The 20,076-nt window shown below is 42.7% G+C and overlaps 1 protein-coding gene across 6 annotated transcripts in view; it reads left to right on the top strand.

Annotated features, from left to right (window-relative positions):
- GPM6B (glycoprotein M6B) overlaps positions 1 to 20,076 on the top strand; it is a 106,553-nt gene that overhangs the window by 72,976 nt on the left and 13,501 nt on the right. The window contains exons 1-2 of one of the 6 annotated variants that reach the window (XM_054271474.1): positions 1,702 to 2,003; positions 9,382 to 9,501. The exons of 1 other annotated variant lie outside the window; for it this stretch is intronic. In XM_054271474.1, coding sequence (XP_054127449.1) covers positions 1,943 to 2,003; positions 9,382 to 9,501 — 181 coding nt within the window. In that variant the 5' untranslated portion in view covers positions 1,702 to 1,942. Of the gene's footprint in view, positions 1 to 1,701; positions 2,004 to 9,381; positions 9,502 to 20,076 lie in introns of those variants that run through there. 4 more of the 6 variants (XM_054271472.1, XM_054271473.1, XM_054271477.1 and 1 more) reach the window with 4 other exon arrangements.

Genomic DNA, 20,076 nt, shown 5'->3' with positions numbered 1-20,076 from the left:
GTATGCCATGCCACCTTGAGGGCATGGGATTGAGGGTTGAGGTCTCTGCTGTGCCTACTGATTTGACTACCTTCAGGAACCCAACCCCTTGTCCCACATTGGCTCCCGAGGATACTGCATGCCATCTACAAATTACTACCATCATCCTGCTTACACAGAGGTCTGCTGAAGTGGGAGCTTCAACTGCAGACTGTTCCTGGACTCCAAGGAAGCATTTTAGGCAAATGCTTGGCATCAAGATTTATGCTGTGATACAAAACTTTAGGATATGACCAAGACCTCCTGGCAGCTGTGCTGAAGCCTGAACTCTGAGCAGTAATGCCCAAAGCAAAGTAACAGCTGTGTTGGCTATGGTGAGAGAGGAGGGTTTGTGCACTAATTTCTTGAAAGAGATGAGAACCTTCTCTAATGGTTGGGTCTGAGGGCTTTTGTGCTTTTCACTTGACATCTAGAAATAAAAATGCGCAGCAAAATTGTGGGTTGTACTATCTTCAACTAGAAGAGACTAAATTGTATCTACAGATCTTTGGACTGCTTCCCTCTTCCCACTCTCCTCTTTGGATTTGTTATAGGGAACATGCAGGGTGTAGGTTTTGACATCCTCAGCATTTGCTGAATCTGCTGTGAGTCTCTGCAGGCTGCAGAACTGGCTGCAATGGCTGGACCACAAAGGCCATTGCTCCACCATCCTACACACACAAAGGGCTGCCTTTGGGCGCTTGTGCCCTGTGCAGTGTGTTGCACTGTAAGGCATTGAGACAAGCAAAGTGACAGGCAGGGTTAATTAGCCTCAGTGCAGCCTTAAATGTGTCAGTTGTCCTGGGTTTTGGGAGGGGAACAATACCCCTGTGTGGTGTCACCCTGATCTGTGGCTCCCCAGCACAAGAGTGGGCTGGGGACACCTAAAGTCACCTCATGCAGTGCAATGCTGGCATGTCTTGAGTTTGTTGCTCCCAAGTGCAGCTTATTTGATCATGTTGCAGTCTGTCTGGATTTGAGGAGTGATCAAACGTGCTGAACAGCAACTCTGTGCTCACTCTCAAGCATGGCTTTAGGTCTCTAGTGGCAGACCTCCTTTTAAAGCCCAAGTTGTGTTTTCTTAAACATTTTATCCTTTAGAGTGTTGCACATGCATTTTAGCTCACTTGAACTGGCTTCCTGTCTCCTTGCTTGGATATTTTTTCTTCTTTTTTTCCCCCCATTGTGCTCACGAGTCAAACAAAGAATTAAAATTTTCCATGTACGTACATATATATATGCCCGCTTTTGCTTTTATGCTTCTCTCACACAGTCTTTTACCGTGGGTGAGCGGATCTCTCAGCAAAGAAAGCAAACAGAGAGAGCAGACCCATCACCCCCCACCCCTTGAAAGAGCAGAGGGCATGTGGAATAAATCAAAATGCAAAGCATAATAACAAGGTCCCATGGGAAAGGGAGCCGTGTGATTGTGTGCCGGCGTGCACTCCCCTTGGAGACGGCGGCCGGGGGGCTCACCTCACCGGCCGGGGGCTCCTTTCTTTCTGCCTTGCATCTCCCCTCCCGGTGTCACCACGCCATTCACTACCCGGAGAATTGATTAACGTTGGTCGGGAGACGGGAAAGCGGGACAGAGCGGAGGGCAGGAGGAAGGGGGCGCGATCGGGCGGTGCTGTCCCCGCGGTGTGGCACGGCGAGGCACAGGATGGCTATTTTATAGCTGGGGACCCTGGTGACGTATAGCTGAGGGAGCTGGCACAGCTCCTCGTGGACCAGTCAGCGGAGCGAAATTGAAGCTGACAAGACTTTTCTGGCATTTTGGAAAGGACTGTAATCTACTGTAGGGGAGAACAGAGCCGCTCAATCACCGCCGCTGTAAATAGGAGACGGAAGGGAGTGAGAAAGGAGGCGAAGAGAAAAAGTGCTTGCTGGGGGGGGAGGGGGGGCGGCATTTTTGGTGGATGGTATGAAGCCAGCCATGGAAACTGCAGCGGAGGAAAATGCAGAACAAAGCCAAGAGAAAAAAGGTACCCAGGGGTCTAACAATAGCCTGTTTAAATCTTTTCATTCAGGGGGCTTAAAGAGGTTTAGGCCAGTTTTGTCACTTTTTCAAATAGCTCTTAAACAATCATCACTGCGTCTTCGGGCTTTCAGCCGTCCTTTCCTGCATGGCTTGACAACAAATTAATAGAGCATCAACCTTTCTGTCTGCGTCTGTATTTGCTCTGAATCTGTCCTAACCCTACCCGAAATGATGCTTGCAAAAGAAGTCTCGTTATTGCTGCGTCTTTGACAGATTCTGGTAAATTTGGTTTACAGAGGTAGCGTGTGCCTGTGTGTTTGCATGTTGTTTTCGGAGCCGTGATCTGGTGTTTTCATCGAGACTAGCCATGTAGCGAGGCTTTGCAATGCAGTGTGGGAGACCTAGGTTATAGCAACATAAAATAGATTATAATGTCACACAACCTTCGTGTAGTGAGCTCCATGCCAAATGCTACTCTTATTTTAAAAATTCCTTTTCTATGGTGTCATCTGGCAAATTTTACTTTGGTAGCTATCTGTCTGCACTATGATAAGGGAGAACAATGCAGTGAGTTTTGCAACATTAGATTTCAGGATGTGTTGATCACTGAGAATTGCTGCTTAATGGAGAGAACAATTCCATGGTAATGGTTCTGTTGTAGGGAGATGGCAGCGCGGAAAGAGAGGTGCTTCATCCATCCCAGCTTTACAGGTTGATTCTCTTTGGTCTGGAGTGCTGAACTTCAGAGCATAAATTCAACTCGCAAGGGACATTTTCTTTGTGTATTGTATAATTTGTGTCAAATAACCGTTCCTCTTCAGTGTAGCAGACTACTCTACAGATCACAGCAGTTTGTTGGGTTTTTTTACTGAATGGTACAACAGCAACAAAATTATTTAAATTTCCACTGTGTTTTTACTTGAGCCATAGTACATTTTTTAACCTGTTGTGTATCGTTTATAAGCAATCTGAGTATCTCATGTGAGTATCTCATAGGCTTAAGCAGCTGATAAACAACTAGTGTATTTCCCCAAGCAGAATTCTTTCATCGATTGTTAAGCAGTTCAGATATAAACATGATAAATCCCGTAGTGTCCAGTAACAGATTTTGTTTTCCTGCTTTGAATCTGACTCCTGCTACACACTTCATATAAAACAAGCTTCAGTTTCAAGTAAATGAAATTTGTCAAGTGATTAGACATAGTACTACATAATCCCCTAGGGATTTCACAAAAGGAGGTCCACTGATGAGAGATTAAACTCCGAAAGCCATTAGTGTATGTGGACAATAACCCACCTCACTGCAGATTTTGAGTAATTAATGTACAAAATGTCCTGAATAGATTGACTATAAAACCACCTTGAATTGATAGATCATTCTTCAAAAATTACAGCAATTCTTTCTTCTGATTGAGGAACTTTTTTTAAACCAATGGAATTCATGTTACAATGAACACTAAAGAAAGTTATCTGCATGCATTAGCAGCTGCGCAAAACAAAATGTGTTGCTGAGTGTGTTTTTGATGAGTTTATGGCTTCCCTTTTGTTTTGGCAAGGATGAAAGAACAACATGTAGAACAGTAAATCTGCTTCCAAGTCAAGGAGGTTGATCTGTTGCTTTCATCAAATGCAAGCAGGGAGCCTCCTATCCCAATGTTAGCACAATTTCTTATTTTTTTCTATGATAATTTTATACTTTGGATCTGTTACATAAGTATATGTATGTAACACTTGTAGGCTTTGTTCCTGCTGATTCTCTGATTCCTGAAAGTAGCATGCGGTCTCTCACAGTATGCTCTGTATTTCTCTTCACTTAAATTCTCAATATGCTTCACAGCAAATTAAAATGCAGAAAGCTGAAAGTCCTACTCCTAATTTCTGTAGCAAAACAAAGAGACCAGATCCCCTGCAAAGTTACTGCTGTGAAGTGGTCATGGAGAAGACGTATTTGGTTTTGAGGGTCAGGTTTTCCAAAGTGCTAAATCTGTCGAGTCCAGTTGGGTTTTCAGATTGGCTCAGCAGGCATCACGTACCTCTCAAATGTCAGAATTTTTCAATAGGGCTCTTTCACCAGCAGCTCCTGTGGAGGAAAATGGGCTTTTTCTCTGTGTAAAGAAACTCGCAGGAAAATGCTGCTGCTTTATTTTGGGGTACAGAACAGAAGATTTCATATACTCTCTGGACCACATCTCTTACTTGTTATGGCTCACATGCTTACCAGCCTTGCAACATTTTCCTCCTCTTCGATCCCACCTGGACTTGGTAATGGCCATCCTTTATGAGATGCCCTAGATCCAGTTATTTCAAGGCAACTGCCACAGCTTGAAGCAGCTGAAGTCCTATCACAGGGTCTTTTAACTCTTCCTTCTAGAAATTAATTGCAAAGCCTAAGCAGATAAACCACCATCTGAAGGGGTTTGGGAGATGCTGCTCTTGCTAGGACTGAGCGAGGGAAGATCATGAGCATTCTGCTTTGAGTACTCAAGTTCACAGTCAGTATGCTTTTCACTGCCATGTTCTGGGAAAGTATATGCATTTATCTAATAGTAAATCGTGCTTTTAAGCTAAGAAGTATTTTCCCTTAGCCAGAATTTTAAACTGCCTATTTCTGGAGTGTGTTTCCAATGCAAGGACCTCCTTGATGATGTGTTGTAATTTTGTGGAATAAATACTTGGAGGAAGTTGGGCTAGGGCTATGTGCTGTCTGTGTACAGGTCTCCCAATATTGGGAGAACCCTGGAGAGCAGTGCTGCTGGAGCCCTTGGCATGAGCAGCGAGGTCTGTTTTCAGTTTGAGCACCCAAAGCAATCGTACGTGAGCACTGGTGCCATGCAGGTATTGGGTTGTGTTTCCCATCTCTGTGGCAAATGTGGCCAGCCAGCTCTTTTGGACTGCAGTGTAGCTGAGACAATTTGCACAAGCTAATGTGCTTTATGAATAGTTACAGATTGATAAATGAAAATTGTTGAAGATTATTTAAACTTTTTAAATTTCCTAAACGATATAGACCTAAACCATGCTATCTTTTAATAATTTTCATGAATCCCCTGCCTGATTCAGGCAGCAATACTACCCAGCTGATGGATTCAGTGTTTATCTGACATTTGTTTCTCTGCACCCAGATGAGTGGCTGCTGTCCCAGTTTTTTTAATTGGAATTGGAACAACCCTCATGTTGATGGAGATAAGAAATAAGTCAGCTTTATGCTGTGTATCAGCAGCCCTTATCAGAGGAAAACACCATGAAAGCTGAAGCAAAATGTTTAACAGATACTTTGCAGGGCTGCAGGACAGATTGGATGCATTTTAAAGATGAAGGTTTACAAATTATTACAAATGACAGGGTTTATCTTGCAGGCATTAAATTAAATCAGAATGCGAGGACTGGGCAGGCAGATTTACTGAGGTGGAATAAATAAGAAAAACGAAATGCCGTTTTGCATCAGCAGTGAAGGATATAGATCCTGATACACATTAGCAGAGACAAGAAGTTTCCCTTTTCATTTAACTGTGAGAAATACTACCAAGTTGCAAAATAAAATGAAAAAAAAAATAAAAAGAAGAAAAAAAAGAATATAAACCCCAACTGTGGATGACCATGGTGAATTCACCAATTACACATGGGGTGGAAGAAAGCACTGATACTAGGGTTTAGGTTCCTTAAATGAATACATATGATGTTCAAATTGCCTATGCTCTGCTGAGGAATAATGAAGACCAGTTTAAGCAGCTGTACCAAAGTTCCCTTTTAATTGGCTCTTCCCTGCTTATGTTCTCTTGGTAAAAGAAGACCTTGTGGTTAGTAATAGCTGTGAGCTCTATTATTTTTATAGTATATGAAGCCATATTTCAGCTTTTAAGCTCTAAATAAACAAGTATATACTAGTCCAAAATGGAAAGAAAATACTTTGCTTGTCTTACACTATTGCACACAGTTGTACAGTTGTGTTTAAATGAAGCTGTAAAGTGCAATGTGAGAAAGGAATGGATTGTCGTGCAGTTTATTTCACTTTTAGTAAAGTTATTTTTACATAGTGAGCTTATGACATTTTGATGCATCACAGATGTATTTTTCATTACAACAAATTGGAAAAAAAAAGTATTTTTAAAAAATATGTGTTATGATCATGAACCAAAATTTCCAGGGTACCCACCTAATGTAAGGCTCACACAGTGGTATCAGAGCTGTCAAGCCATTCAAAGATATTTAGTATGCTGCATATTTCCCCCCATTTTAAGCAGTTGATTGGTGTTTCAGATCCACTGACAACAATAACTGCTGTAAGCATAAGTCCCTGAAGAATACGACTGTAGGAAGAGAGGTCCAGCCCTGGGAGAATCTGGGACACGCAATATTCTGGGGATAATAATTTGGCAGGCTTAGTGATTTAGGTTTTAATGAATAGGATTTGGTTTCTAAATAGGAGGGGCTTGAAAAATACTCGGAGCATGTACTCATACTGGTCTGAACAACCTCATGAAAGCAGAAAACCTAGACATATGTGCCATGGGGTATGGTAACGGGGGTGGGGGAAACCCAGATGGCACTGGGTTGTGTGTGCACAATGGATTTTGCAGCAGGAGCAAAGGGGGCAAAGAGGGGGGGAAGATCTCCTTCAGTTACTCTGACCCTTCCCCATTTTCTGCCCAGCCTTGCTCCTTGTCCACTATTCATCACCAGATCATCAATGACCAAACAACACCCTCTCTTTGCTCCCATGGACTGCTTCATCCGCTGAGACAGATGAATATTAAAACTGTGTTTCCTCTAAACCCAAAAGATAAAGGCAGCAAGCATGAGGATGTTGAGCACTGTGAGTTTGATTACAGGCATGCAGGATGATTCATCCCAATGAATATTGAACACCACAGTCTCCATCCGTGTGCCTGCGTGGTGTGACATGGAAGCATTGTCAGTTCTGTAGCTGCTGTGTCTGTGCAGGACTGAGGACAACCTGGTTCTGGCAGGAGTCCTTGAGTTTGGCTGTGGGTGGAGGATATTGTCACCTAGACCAGGGAATGCAATTAGTGCAGTTAGTTACTCAAAAAGCAAAAGGTAAAGACACCATTAAGCCTGTTTCGTTTCCCAGCTATTTAGGGTACAGAGTTAAATTCCAATGGATATGGACTGTGTGCAGCAGTTGTTAAGCCACTGAAGCCTGAGGAGCTTTTGACCTGGTATGGATTTTACATGAGTGGACCTGGGTGGGTCCCAGTAGAGTCACCCAAGATGCTCTTCAGCTTCAAAGGTCGTGTCAGGCATGCACTAAGGGCTACCAAACAGCCATTGCTAAGTGGCTCTTTCCATTGAGCCAGTGCTCAGTGGAAAAACTGAGATTCCTTATGGAGTTTAAACTGCCAGCCTAATGAAAGGAGCCCTGTTACTGCAAAACCAGAAATTGCTAATTAAAGAAACCAACTGCATAGAATATTTTCGCTTACAGAAATGATGCTACAAAGTTTACATGATGTCTCTGTGTTTCAGGGTTTGATGTTTGTACAGCAGACAGGTGACTTCACCAACATTCCCCCCGGCTAAGGGAGAAAAGGAGCTGCCTGCTCTGCTGCTCTGAACAAGTGCTTTTTGTGGCCACTGCAGGAGAAATCTCAAACTGTGGGTTCAAGCTAGTAGGATAAAATCTTCTTGATGTGGAAGGTTTGGCTTAGATGCTGCTGCAGTACAAATGAATAATTCTTTTCTTTTTGGAAGTCTTTGCAGCTGGTTATTTTTAATCTTAATTAAAAAAAAAAATCTGAATCTGTTACCAGTGTCCAGTAAGTAGCCTCAAAAAAGCAGGGGGCAGACATTGGGGAGGCAGAGAAGGAGAAGAGGTATGCTGTACTAGAGAATAATTTTGTTTTCCGTTTTGTATCCAATTCCATTTTTATGGCTTTCTTTGTGATCTCCCAAGCAGGATTGTTCCTCTCTAAGCAGAAGGAGATGACATCATCCTGAGAGTGTGCAGTCATTTTGGAACAGTACTTTCAACACATTTTGAATTTTGTTATGCTCATAAGATGTAGAACTTGTCTTTCCTAAGAGGAAGAGTGAGCCACACCATACAGAATAATGTCTTCTGTGGAAGATTTACTGATACCTGCTTGCTGGTTTGTGTGTGAGATGCAGAGAGGGGAAAATTACCAAGCCATAAAGTATCCTTTAGAGAGCTATTGATGCTAAATTTATGTAGAAAACCCAAAAGACTCTTAGTATTGGAATTTGATTCCTGATAAAGAAGACCAACAAATTCTTGGTTTAAATCTCTAGATCTAGCATTTGGATTCAAGGCCGAGATTTTTTTCTCTTCTTGACATATGCAAATGTGGCTGTGCCAAACTCCTCATTGCACAAGCAGCCAAACCATATGACAAGGACTGGGTCCAGGACCTTCTGAGCCTCTCATAGGCTTGAAATTTATGGCATTTCTACTTCTCCTGCCCCTTGAAATTTGTCTGTAATCTAGTCTACAGTAGATGACAACCTTCAGGTTCTCCACGTGCCCAAACGCTGCTGAATTGGATTTGCTTCAGCCAGAAATGATGGTTGCTTTCTCATTTAGCCCCTGCAGAGGGGGACTCTGGTGCATTTTGAAGAAAGGTCTGTCAGTGTCACCCTGAGAGCTTTGACAAGGCCACAGTGGTAGCAATGGGGACATGTAGGCTCAGAAGTGGTTTGGTGCTGTTTCCTGCCTCCTCAGGGGCACAGAAACCCAGTGCCAGTGCGTGTGCCGTGAGTGTGTGAGTGGGTGAGGTGAGTTACTGCATGTGGGTCTTGTTGCTGGGCTTCCTCTGAAAAGACAAGGAGAAGCAGGACTGCTCTTGAACCTGGAGCAAATAATTTTCAACGCACTTGGTCCACATTTTTGGATGTGAGCAGAGCCTAGGTGAAATAAAGCCTAGGTGATATAAAAAAAACTTTTTATTTTTTTAATGTAAGAAAGTATCAGTGCAAACCTCTGTGTTTGCCCTACCTTGACATGAAGCAATAACCTTTTTCTTTGACAGCATTAGAGTATTTTTAAAAAACAGGTAATGGGATTTTCCATGACTTTGCCTTCCTTTTCTGCTGGAGCAGAGCATTTTGTCATGGACAAAGAGGACACATGAGAGTGGGTGGGGGTAAGGAATAGAGGGCCCTTCCTTATGTGTTTTAACTCAAATCCTAGGTAGAGTTTCAGCTATTCAACCTTTCTTAACACCTGTGTGAGCATTTCCCTCTTGATCATCCCTCCTAATCTCTTCCCTTAGTCTGTAAGGTTATGTTGTTTCAATTCTGAAACTACCGTGTGTTTTTCTGGGCTCTTGTTTTTAAAGTTAAATGACTGAAAGTACTGAACTAAGACTTGCTGGTGACACTGACTTTTTACCACCTAAAATTGGCAGTGATCACCAGACCAGAAATGGAAATTGGCAGGTACCACTGGATGTACAGGAGTTCAAGGCCACACCGGTACCATCATGTGCCAGCATTGAGAGGCAATATTAGTCCTTTGGGGATTCAAGGTAAATAAAGGGCTGGGTGAAAGGGAAATGAAGAGTTCAGAAATGGTAGTAGCATAAACTTAATGCTTTGCAGTAGTCCTAACAATTTAAGATAAAAGTTCCTCTGTTTTTCTTGTTTTATTTGTTAAGGCTGTAAGGAGTCTACTTCTTTTTGTATGAATACTTGACATAAATTTGAATTTCCTTGTTAATGCTTGAAAGATAATGTGTGGTGTGAGGGACAGCTTCCTTTTATCTGTGCTCCCAATTGCTTCAAAATTGTTTACGGATGAGATGAAATAGTTTGGGGGTTTATATGGATGAATCTATCAGACTTATCAGCCACAAATGCAGAAATGACACTAAAGCAGTGACAGCAAATCTGACTCACTGGTAGCCTGTGCTTCCTAGACAATATCCTGTGGTTTGGTTTGCATTTTTCCCTTGCTAGAAGCACTAAATGCATCTGTGAGAGTCTAGAGGAGAATTTCAGGTGAGGCTGTAAAAATGGTTTGGTGATTCTTCATGCCTGTCTTTTCGATGTCTGGCTTGAGACCTCAAGAAGATCCTATTTACTTTTCATGAAGCCTTATTTTAAGGGTCTGTGGGGGAATTGAGTTTTGAAGGATCTCAGAAAAGCACCTGAAATGAAGCCATGATTGATCACATTAGAAAATTCCAGTCTGACTGATGGATAGCACAGCAAGGGGTGTATATGCTCAGAGACAGCCTTTGCAGCTAGCTCAATCCAGAATTTTCCTCTCTTTATGGAGCTGAGTGACTGAAGCCTGCTTGACAGCTTGTTTGCTGGAGAGGCCTGCCTCCGCATCAGAGACTTTAATAGCAATGCAGGGAAATATTCACCAAAGCTTGCTGCCTCATCCTTCCCCTTCCCATCATATTTTCATACTCATGTGCTTTAGGATTCAAATGTTTATGTATTTCAAATGGCTTTTTTTTCCCCAGAAATGCTTAGGTCACAAATTTTGATCTGTCTTCAGTATCAATATTTATTTGACCATATTTTATTACGAGTTACCTGGGTGACAGGTTTGGGGCTGCTAGAAGACATTTCCAAGCCTCACGTTTAGTACACATGGGATATTTTACACACAAAGGAAATGCTACAGGGAGTAGTGGTAGATTATGAATGCTGCCTCCCTGAGCTGTGAAGGATGTGGAAGGAGCAGGCTAGACCCTGGTTATCGGGGTCTTGGGCCCCTTCAGCTGTCCCCAGTGATGAGACATGTCCATATGTGCTGGCACAGATGAGCCAGGACACAGAGATGCACAGCCTTCTGTTATAGCAGCTGGGAGTCTGGCACCTAAAATGGTGCTAGAAACCCTTGTTTAGGCAACTGAACCCTTGTCAGTCTGCCTTGGGAATCTTTCTGAACTATCATGTAGGTAAATATGCCTGTCATGAAGGAGTTGAGGATGAAAGGGTTCTTGGTGATGGTGAAACCCCCCCCACTCCCACCAGAGCCCAGAAATGCCAGCTCAAGGGAAGATGTTTTAAATGGCTGCACTTAAAGAAATTAAAAGTCTTTTAGGCAAAAATGAAACCTCTCTGAACAGGTCTTGAGTAAAACTAACCTGCCAGTGATGGACTAGCCACTGTGAAAATGCTGGTCTTTTCTCTATTCCCTTAGCTTGCAGGGAAGATGTCACTTCAGTCCCAACACCAATTCCTGCTATAAAACACCTCCCTTCAGCACTGGCCTTCAGCTCCCCACTGCTGGGTGGCACTGGCTGCTGTGCTGAGATAACCTCTGCTCCCTTGACAAACCACAGGCTTTCTTGGGTGCCTTTGTCTCCTCTGTCAGTGTCCAAATGGGCATCACTATGAGGGCTCCTCTGTGGCAGTCCTCATGGCATTCACCTCTTCTCCCAGGGTCTCCAGGTACAACATGATCTCACTTCCCTAATTTAAGCTTGAATCCAGCTCTTGAGCAACCAGGGAAGAGTCAGTGTGGGAGATTCACTGCACTGCTGGAGCCAAGACATCCCCAGAACACCTGCAAGCTTAATGAGCCTTTCAAAATGCTAAAACATTTTTTTCCCAGAAAGCTAAGTGCCCATCTTTTTCTCTAGAAAGAGAAACTTTGCAGTGGTTGTTTAACATGAGCTTAGCTGTAGGCACAATTCCAGGTTGTGTGGGTGTTGTTTGCTTTTTGGATTTTTTTTTTGAAACCTGCTTCCCCCAGATGCTGGGAGGTGTTTCAGCTGCTCTGTGAACACATAAGGGCATGTGAAGGTGGAGTATCTCACTGAAACAGCCTTACTGCTCCTTTGCTGAAACAGGCTCAAGTTTTGGAAATGATGTGGGGATTCAGCTGGGGAAATAATAGCATGACAGCTGTTGCAGAACAAAGAACTTTTACAGTTACAGTTCAGTTCTCTCACTGCTCCTCTTGTTCCATAGTTGAGTGAATGTCTGGGAAGATCTTCGCATATTCAGTTATCTCTTAAATTGAGAATTTACCTTCTGTATCTGAGATCTGCCAGGCTGGAATACATACACACACAAACATACACAATGCACAAACACACGAGTTTTGGCCCTGTTTTGAGCTCTAGGGAGAGAGAGGTTGTGTTTCTTGTTTGCTTCTTTATAGCTTAGGGAGGAGTCAACTGGGGAGGCGGTCAATAGCGGTGGCTGGAATCCAGTGAGGCTAAAGTCTTGCTCTCCTGCTGGGTGCTGAAGGCTGGTGGAGGGTGAGGTGAGTTACAGCTGGCAAAAAGGTGGAGCTAAGAGTTTCAACTCCATTCTTCCAGGTAAGATATTCACCTTTGATTAAAGTAAAAGTCGGCTTTCAAAATCATGTCAGCCAAGATACAGGTGGGTGTGGAGGATGGTTGGATCAAGGAAACTCCAATGTCCTTACAGATTTTCACAGAGCTATGGAAGTCGCTCATGAAACCGAAATGCCTTTGTATTTCCACACTGAGCTTGTCTAGACCTTCAGGCATTTGGATATCTCTGGCAGTTTGCCTATTGCTTCATCTCTTTTACCTTTCTGCCTTGAGTTTGTCCAAAATTATCGTCTGTGCTGGCACCTTTTTAAGCAGCAGTTCCAGCGTGTTGAACTTCCCAAGTGTTTCTTCAAGGAGGAAAAAGTAAGGGAAGCAAGAGGAGGAGGGCCAGGGCAAGGGCAGAAAGAAGGGAGGGTCTTCAGGTCTGTTGAGCAGTGAGTTGTTGATGTTTCAGCTGAGTGTTACAGCCCCAGTTTGGACCAGAAGCTGCCCTTGCTGGTGCAATGTGTTTGAACTTTGAGCTCTGCATGCCAATGAACATTTCCACTTGCTCAGGCTGCACTGAATCCCAAGGGTTATTTTGGATAGTAAATGCTAGAACAAGTCTCCAGGAGAAATAACACCAAAGCATTTATCAATAATGCCTGATCTGTCCCTTATGTGAGAAGTCTATTTTTCAAATCACCAGCTTAATTTTTTTCCTGCAGAAGTAGCTGGGAGCTAAGAAATATCCCTCAAGAATTCCCACTGAAACCTGTTTGAAGTAAGGCCTTTTCCAAGGTATAAATTAGCTATTTTTCTTCTTCTGTGGATTCCACTGTTTCATAGGCCAAAAGTAAAACAGAGAAGACATGAAGTAAAATGAAGTCCTGCCTGACCTCTGTCCAAAAGCAATAAAGCTGGACAAGAGCAACTCTCATCCCACCATCTCGTGGGGCAGCAGTGTTCCTCCTGTGCAGGTCTGACTCCTTTCTCTCATACAGCAAACAGCAAACAGCTGGGATGGGCACTTGCAATAAGGATGGATGTAGTGATTCCTGCCCTGAGGATTTTACTGCCTGAAAAAGATGACTTCAGAACACCTGTGAGCTTAATGAGCCTTGCAGAGGTTGGAATGATATAGATGGGGAGTGTGTGTATTTCACTAAATCTGAAGAAGGTAAACTAGATAAGGCATGTAAAAACACATTTGGATAATCTATCTTTGCATGAAACAGGTTTGGTTCCAGCAACAGGAGTGCAATTTTTTTCCTGTAAGAACTGCTGATTTGGGAAGAAGAGATTTGGAGGGAAGAAAACAAAAAGGTTATGATTACTGCTGTCTGTTCTTAGAGTCTTCTCTGCATCATTTAACACCATTCAGAAGAAACAAATCTTGCCATGGTGAAACAGCCGTTTCTCCAATTTGAACATCATTTTTTCCTTAGTGAGAGAAAAAAATTAGATTTTGCTGTAGATGAACGCTGATAACCTCTGAACGGCTGTTTGGTTTGTTTGAGCCCTTTTGTTTCTTTGTTTGTTTGTGGGGTTTTTTTGTTACTCATGGTAGAAGAAAAAAAAGTGCTTGATTTTAAACCTGTGCTTACTGTATTTTTGCAAACAAATTCAGGAGCCACTCATTATCATTATTCATACAGTACTACAGCAATTCTTGGTGCTTTTTGGATTTGAAGAAGGGTCTGCTAATGGTTCCTCCAGGCTGTGAGATGCTTATTCTTAGTGTGCACCAATTCTTCTGCGTTCTCTGTGTTGGTTTCCAGCACAGGAGGTGTGAGAACTTTTAGTTCTCATCTGCACAAGAATATGGAAGCATCTAACTGATAACAGAGAATAAATACCTTCTCAGAAGAGGGGAACTAGCTGTGTGACAGTGCTGAAACCAAGTATCTTGTATCTGTATCAAGAATAACTGGAGAAGTTACAATGAGAGCTGATGACCTTCAGAAAGGAGCTACTTGCTCTTCAGGTAGCTCTTAAATAGTAGAGGTTGGGGTGAGGTTTACTGGATGGATCAGGCTACCCCCGATCTCACAGGTTTTTACTTGAAAGAAGCATCTTGTGCTGGCCACTTGGAGGGATAACAGAGGTGCTCCTGCTGCATTTCAGGTCTGATCCTTCATGGCAGCCCTGATGGCAGTGCTCTCCAAAGGTCATGTCCCCTCACCACAGGGACTCTGCTGGCCGGGAAGGAGTTATTGATTAATAGCCCTGGAAAAGGGGAATGCAGATACACTGGGGAGATTATCAATCTGGCTAGACTAAAGTGCATTTACATTAAGTTTTCTGGGTCTTATGAGTTAATTTTCAGTATAAGTTAATTTCACAACTTTTTATTTGTGTAGGACAAAAAGGCAAAATTAGGAAATAATGAAAGGAAGTTTCTGTGGAAGAGCCTTAAGTGGTTTGTGGGAGGAGAAGAAAGGATTTTCTCTATTTGAGTTCATCGCTTATTTAATCTGTTTAATGTTAATCCACTGGTGAGTGAACATTTATTCTAAGTAGTAACAGCAGTTTTTGCTTTGTGTCATGTTTTGTAAATCAGCAAAATTTAAGATGAACAGGAATGAGTAAGGATAGAGCTTGGACAGAGACTTCCATGTGATTTAATGCTGAGCCTTTTCAATTTAGTCCCTTATTAAAGCGTGGAGATAAATTTGTCACAGGCTTTAAACTTACGCTTGTAAGGTGAAATATTTTATCTTATTGTGTTGTTACCACTGACCCTTGGCTGCAGGTGTGGGTGACAGATGTGAGGAGTTACCTTATTGCCAGGTACTTTTTTAGTCTCATGCAGATAAGAAAGAGGTAAATTCCAATTTTGCTTCTGAAGTATTAGCCTATTCCCACATCCCTCACTGCTTCTCCTGTGGCTGCCAATCGTGCAGCAGGTAGGAAAATGTACATCCTAGCATGCATAAGCCATTCAGAATGGAAATTTTCAAACATACAGTGGGTGGCAGGCAGTAAAATTGACAGTTGCTTTCATTGACATAAAGTTCATTTTCTGACAAAAATCCATGGTGGTTTAGGCCTCCAAGGGTATTATTCATGCTTGCTATTGGGTAGTCTTCAACACTGAGGAAAGCAGGAGGTAAATGTCAAGTACTGAGCTGTCCTCTTACATTTATTTGTGAATTGGGAGTGATGCTACCAACACTAGGCTCCTGTGGATGTGTAGTAGTAATGAGCCCGATTTAGTTCTATGGCTGTATTTAAGATGTCATCTAGTGCGTTCATTTAAGGTGTTATCTAGGGCTTTTTTCCCTTGGATTTCTTGCAACCTTGCTTTTGTTAGAACTGTTCCTCCCCCCATGATTGTGGTTCTGTGGTGGAACATGAAGTGCAATTTCTGCCGTGTATTAACTGGGCTGGTGTCTGACAGGCCAGCATTTCTAAAAATGTGTTACACAATTACAGGAGGTAAGTGACAAGGAAAAAATGGTGCCCATTGCTTTATCTTTCATGGGAGGGGAAGAAACCAAACTTCTAATGAAAAGAAAGTGGGAACTAACAGCTACAGGATCCTGGAGGTTTAGCTCCCTGAAATTGAAAACTTTGCAAAGCTCCTTTTAGGTTTTCTTGGCTCTGTGTTGTTTTGTTCCATAGTGACCTTGACTATGGGCCGGTGGTTAGAACCTGAGATGCATTGAGGCACTAGTTCAGCCTAGGAGGTGTGTGGAACATTAGACAATAGGCTGGTTTTCTTTCCAAGAGGTGTGAATATTCTTTCTTTACAGCATGTTTTCCATGCTTTGCTTTGAGGGAGGGCTTTGTGAACATCAACCTGTCTCAGCTTTTCAAGTCTGGGCTTCAAGAACTGATGTATGATGTTCCTAGAGCAAGCCCTAGGAATACTCAAGGAAGCTACCTGATCCTATTGCATTGTCCTTTGTCATTTCCAAAACACAGATCTGACCTTAGTAGGATAAGGTACTGTGTGAGAACTGCTTCTTTTTTCTTTTTATTTAAAGATCATTTTCCATTAATTCTCTATTATGTTGCCATTCTGAGTTTAAATCTTAAAGCTGTACTTAGAGTACCAAAGGAGGTTTAGCCACACAATCACCATTTGGCATGGGAAATTGAATGGCTAAGCCCCTGCATGCATGCAGTAGGCTGTACAGTGCTGAGCAGATTGTATAATTGTTCATCATACATTAAGCAACCAATTGCCGATTTATGTACATATGTAAGTTCATCCTTTACCAATTTCCTGTGACTGATAGCTGCCAGGAGATTAAAAGAATAGCCAGTTCCTGTTTCTTTCTCTTCTCTTTATTTTTGTCCTTTAGCAAGAATATTTGTGTGTGTGTGTGTGTGTGTGTGTGTTTAATAGCATTCATTCCCTAGAGAATAATCTCAGTCTTTGTTTTAGCTGGCCTCCTTCTGAGAGTGTGTTAAATCTGTAGCCAAGATCACAGGCAGCTCTGGGCAAATCATTGGGCTGTTATTAACCTGCCTCCATGGCAACTGCTGCTCACCAGCCTGAGGACAAAAAATGTTTTTATTCTGCTGAGTTGCACAAAAGGTTCTAGTGATGCCTTGCACAAAATGGCCATTGAAAGGGAAGATGCAGTGATGTGTGTTTGCGCTGTACAGTTTCATATTTAAATAGTTTTACACTGTTTCATTGGAAGTGGATATACAGCTGAACAGTGCAGCACTTTGACCATATGGAAAGTAAAAACTAGCAGAAAATTTGAGCTGAACTTATTTTAATGCTACTTATTTTTGTCAGCTTGAGTTCACAGGCCTTCAGCCTGCAGTTGTCATCAGTGTGTTAGCAAGTTATTTTGTGAACATGAGCTAGGCAAACATCTTCCTGGGGTTTCAGCTGTACTGTGTGAAGATATTTGCTGACTTAGAGTTGCAGAGAGAGAACATAAAGGTTTCCTGGAAAGCTTTTTAATTGTTTTCAGAAATCTTCTGCTTTGCTTCAGTGCTTCTTTGGGAAGCTTGGTTAGCGTATCTCAGTTCTTGATCAGCTTCAAATTGTAGCTAGTTTTGAAAGCTGCTCTTAGCAGTACAGTTTTAGGCTTAAATGTGTTAAAATTATAAAATTGGCTGTATTGCTTGGGCTAGGCATGGCTTTGAACTGCTCATAAAGAGTGTTCACAGTGGCAGCCCCAGCACTGAGATGAGGTTGCATCCTGCAGTTAGTTACCCTCTGGCAGGAGGCCGTGCAGCTCTGCTGTCAATTTGGGTGCAGAATGACAATGTATGGATGGATGCTGTCTCTTGGAAACATGCTGGTTTGGGATGCTTCATGTGCTTGCAAGCTGGCTGTGTGCTGTTTCCAGGCGTACCAAAGTGTCTCTGATTCCTGCTTTAGTCTTGGGGTCAAGGTGAGTAGTTCCTGCAGTTCCACATTTGGGCAGTTTTCTCTTTTCAAAATAATGTGGTTGCTTTAGACACCTCTGAGGGTGTCTAAAGCCAAGATACCCTTGGCTTTGTTCTGCACTGAGAAAATGAAGGCTGCCCAAATTATCTGATGCCTTTTTACTTGAACTGTAGAGGAAGACAAAGAGTATGGCCACAAAGACAATGTGTGTAGCTGCCAGTTGCTGAGAGGTGAGAGGGGGTCTGCCACTGTTACCTTGTGTTTGAGGATCTGTGGATTAGTGGCAGATACTGTCATGTGTTTGGGTAAGGGATCCAACAAACTCCTCAGGGCAAACTCCTCAGGGCAAATGTTCTTTCCGGTGGCCTGGAAAGCTGGCTTGGCAGTATGGGGTATTAAACATCAATCCTGGGTCTACACCAGTTTTTAGCTTTGTCAGGCTGCTCCCATTTTCTGAAACCAACAGCTTTCCTTTTGGATCCTGTCAATGTCTTGGTTTTGCTTCCAGCTGTTTTATTTTCTGTCTTTGATGGGATCCTTCACTAAAGCAGTCTGTGGGATCAGCACAATTTAAGTGATCAACCTCTCCACACTAAGCAATGATCAGGTGTTGGGTCTCCTGCTTTAGGAGTGTGGCTCGAAAGGTGGTTTGTTTTGTGCTGTGACCACAGTGTGTTGTCTGTTGGGTCAGAGCATGGTTACTTTTGGATAATCTTGCATGGCTAATCCTGCACCAGGTGCATACATTTCTTGGATTAACTCTGGGAGGTTTGGACCAGATGCTGCGGAGGAGAGCCAGGCTCACATGTGTGGCTGCTCTTGCATGTGAGCTCTCTCAGGCAGATTCCCCAAAGAGGATTGCTCTGCAAGGTTTGTTGTCTGAACTCAGCTCTGGACCTCTGTGATAAAATGAAAGCCAGAGATGATTTCCTCTGATAGCATGCATTTGGATTTTGTTTGGCCCGTCGCTGCCGAGCTGTAGCATTTGCTCATTTGGCAGTATTTTTGTCATGAAGATAGTTCCTACTGAGTGGACTCCAGCTGTGGACCAGGCTATAAAACCTTCCCAGGATTGTTTCTATACAATCAAATCTTGTCTGCAGTTAGTGAAGTAAGTAATTTTGATGGTGATAGCTGCTTAAGCCTGAGTAGGGCATTTGCTAGTGACTCTCTAAAAGAAGAGTTTCTCACCTATGAAATGGGAAATCTTTCAATTATCAGATGCATATTATTCCCCAGTGCCTCACAGAAGTGCCTGCTCTGCAACTCATTCATTAGTGGGAAAGGGAGGGGGATAAAAATAAACTTGCCTCATGTGGTGGCTGGAGACTTGCTGATCTTTGTGAGGAATTTTTTGGGTGGGAAGATGTGATGTCCTCATTTGCCAGCTGTCTCCTTGCCTTCAAATGCTTTGTCCATGCAGCGCCTTGCCATAGCAGCAGTGGCCGTCGTGCGACGCTGGCCGCTCCATTAAGCGTTGTCTTAATGGCTTGTGTTCTTTGCAGTTGTATGAAATGCACATTAATGGGCACAGCTTAATGCCATCACCCTGAAGTAATGAATTGCTATGGATTGCCATTACCATTACAGCGCAGTTAAAAGCTGCGTTTGTTTCCGATTTACATTTCCCAGCTTTGTAAGCAGATGGGTTTTCAGGCCACGCAGTTGGAACAAACCTGGCAATTCAGCTGCAACCTCCTTATTGCAGTGTTCATACAAATAGCAGCTCTGGGGGGGATGTTTTGTTAACTCAGACCAGTTAAACAATGCATTTCACTTGATCATGATACTGCAAATTTTATTTAGGGATCACTGTAAATCCAGTGTATCCTATAAAAAGCTGGAAATGTACTGTCTATGTAATACAGCTTCATGTATCTGCCCTTGACAAAAATTGTTACTCTTTGGACTCCATTCAATTGTTCTGTTGTAAAAGTATCTGTATCCCTATAATATCATGGGGATTTATATAAAAAGGTAATTTGGGAGTACTGGGAGAGCGTGGTGTAGCTAAGTTTTGTGGACCTAAATGTATTCATCTTCTAATTAAAGTGCAAAGCATCTCCTACTCTTCCAAAAGGCTTCCTTGTCTTGAGTAGTTGCCTGTCTAGCTCCCAGAGTGCTGCCAGCATAGGTGCCATTAGTAAAGCTGAAACATGGTGAGCTCTCGATGAGCAGCTGAATTGCAATGGATCACTTTAGACAGTGATTTTTTTGCTTTTTCCATTTCATAGGCTGTCTCATCGATCTCCTCTTGATCCTGTAAAGACAGGAGCACTCAGCCCACTTTCTGGGCTTTGAGTCCATACCAACAGATCTGTAGGTCACTGCTTTAGAGGGTGATGCTGTCTTGTACCACCTATAGATTTTTTGCTTAGCATGTCAATGCCTGGGCCTTTTATTCCCTCTGGCTTTTACCAAGTGGAGGACGAATATTCTTTTCCTCATAATTTGCTTTTTGCTCATGATATTTCTTTTGCTTTCTCTCTTCTGCTTAG

This window comes from Melozone crissalis, unplaced genomic scaffold (assembly GCF_028551555.1).
Source record: "Melozone crissalis strain CALT ecotype California unplaced genomic scaffold, PUWL_Pcris_2 ptg000013l_1, whole genome shotgun sequence".
NCBI lineage: Eukaryota > Metazoa > Chordata > Aves > Passeriformes > Passerellidae > Melozone > Melozone crissalis.
The sequence above is the reverse complement of the archived record's forward strand: the minus strand, read 5'-3'. Positions and strand labels throughout refer to the sequence as shown.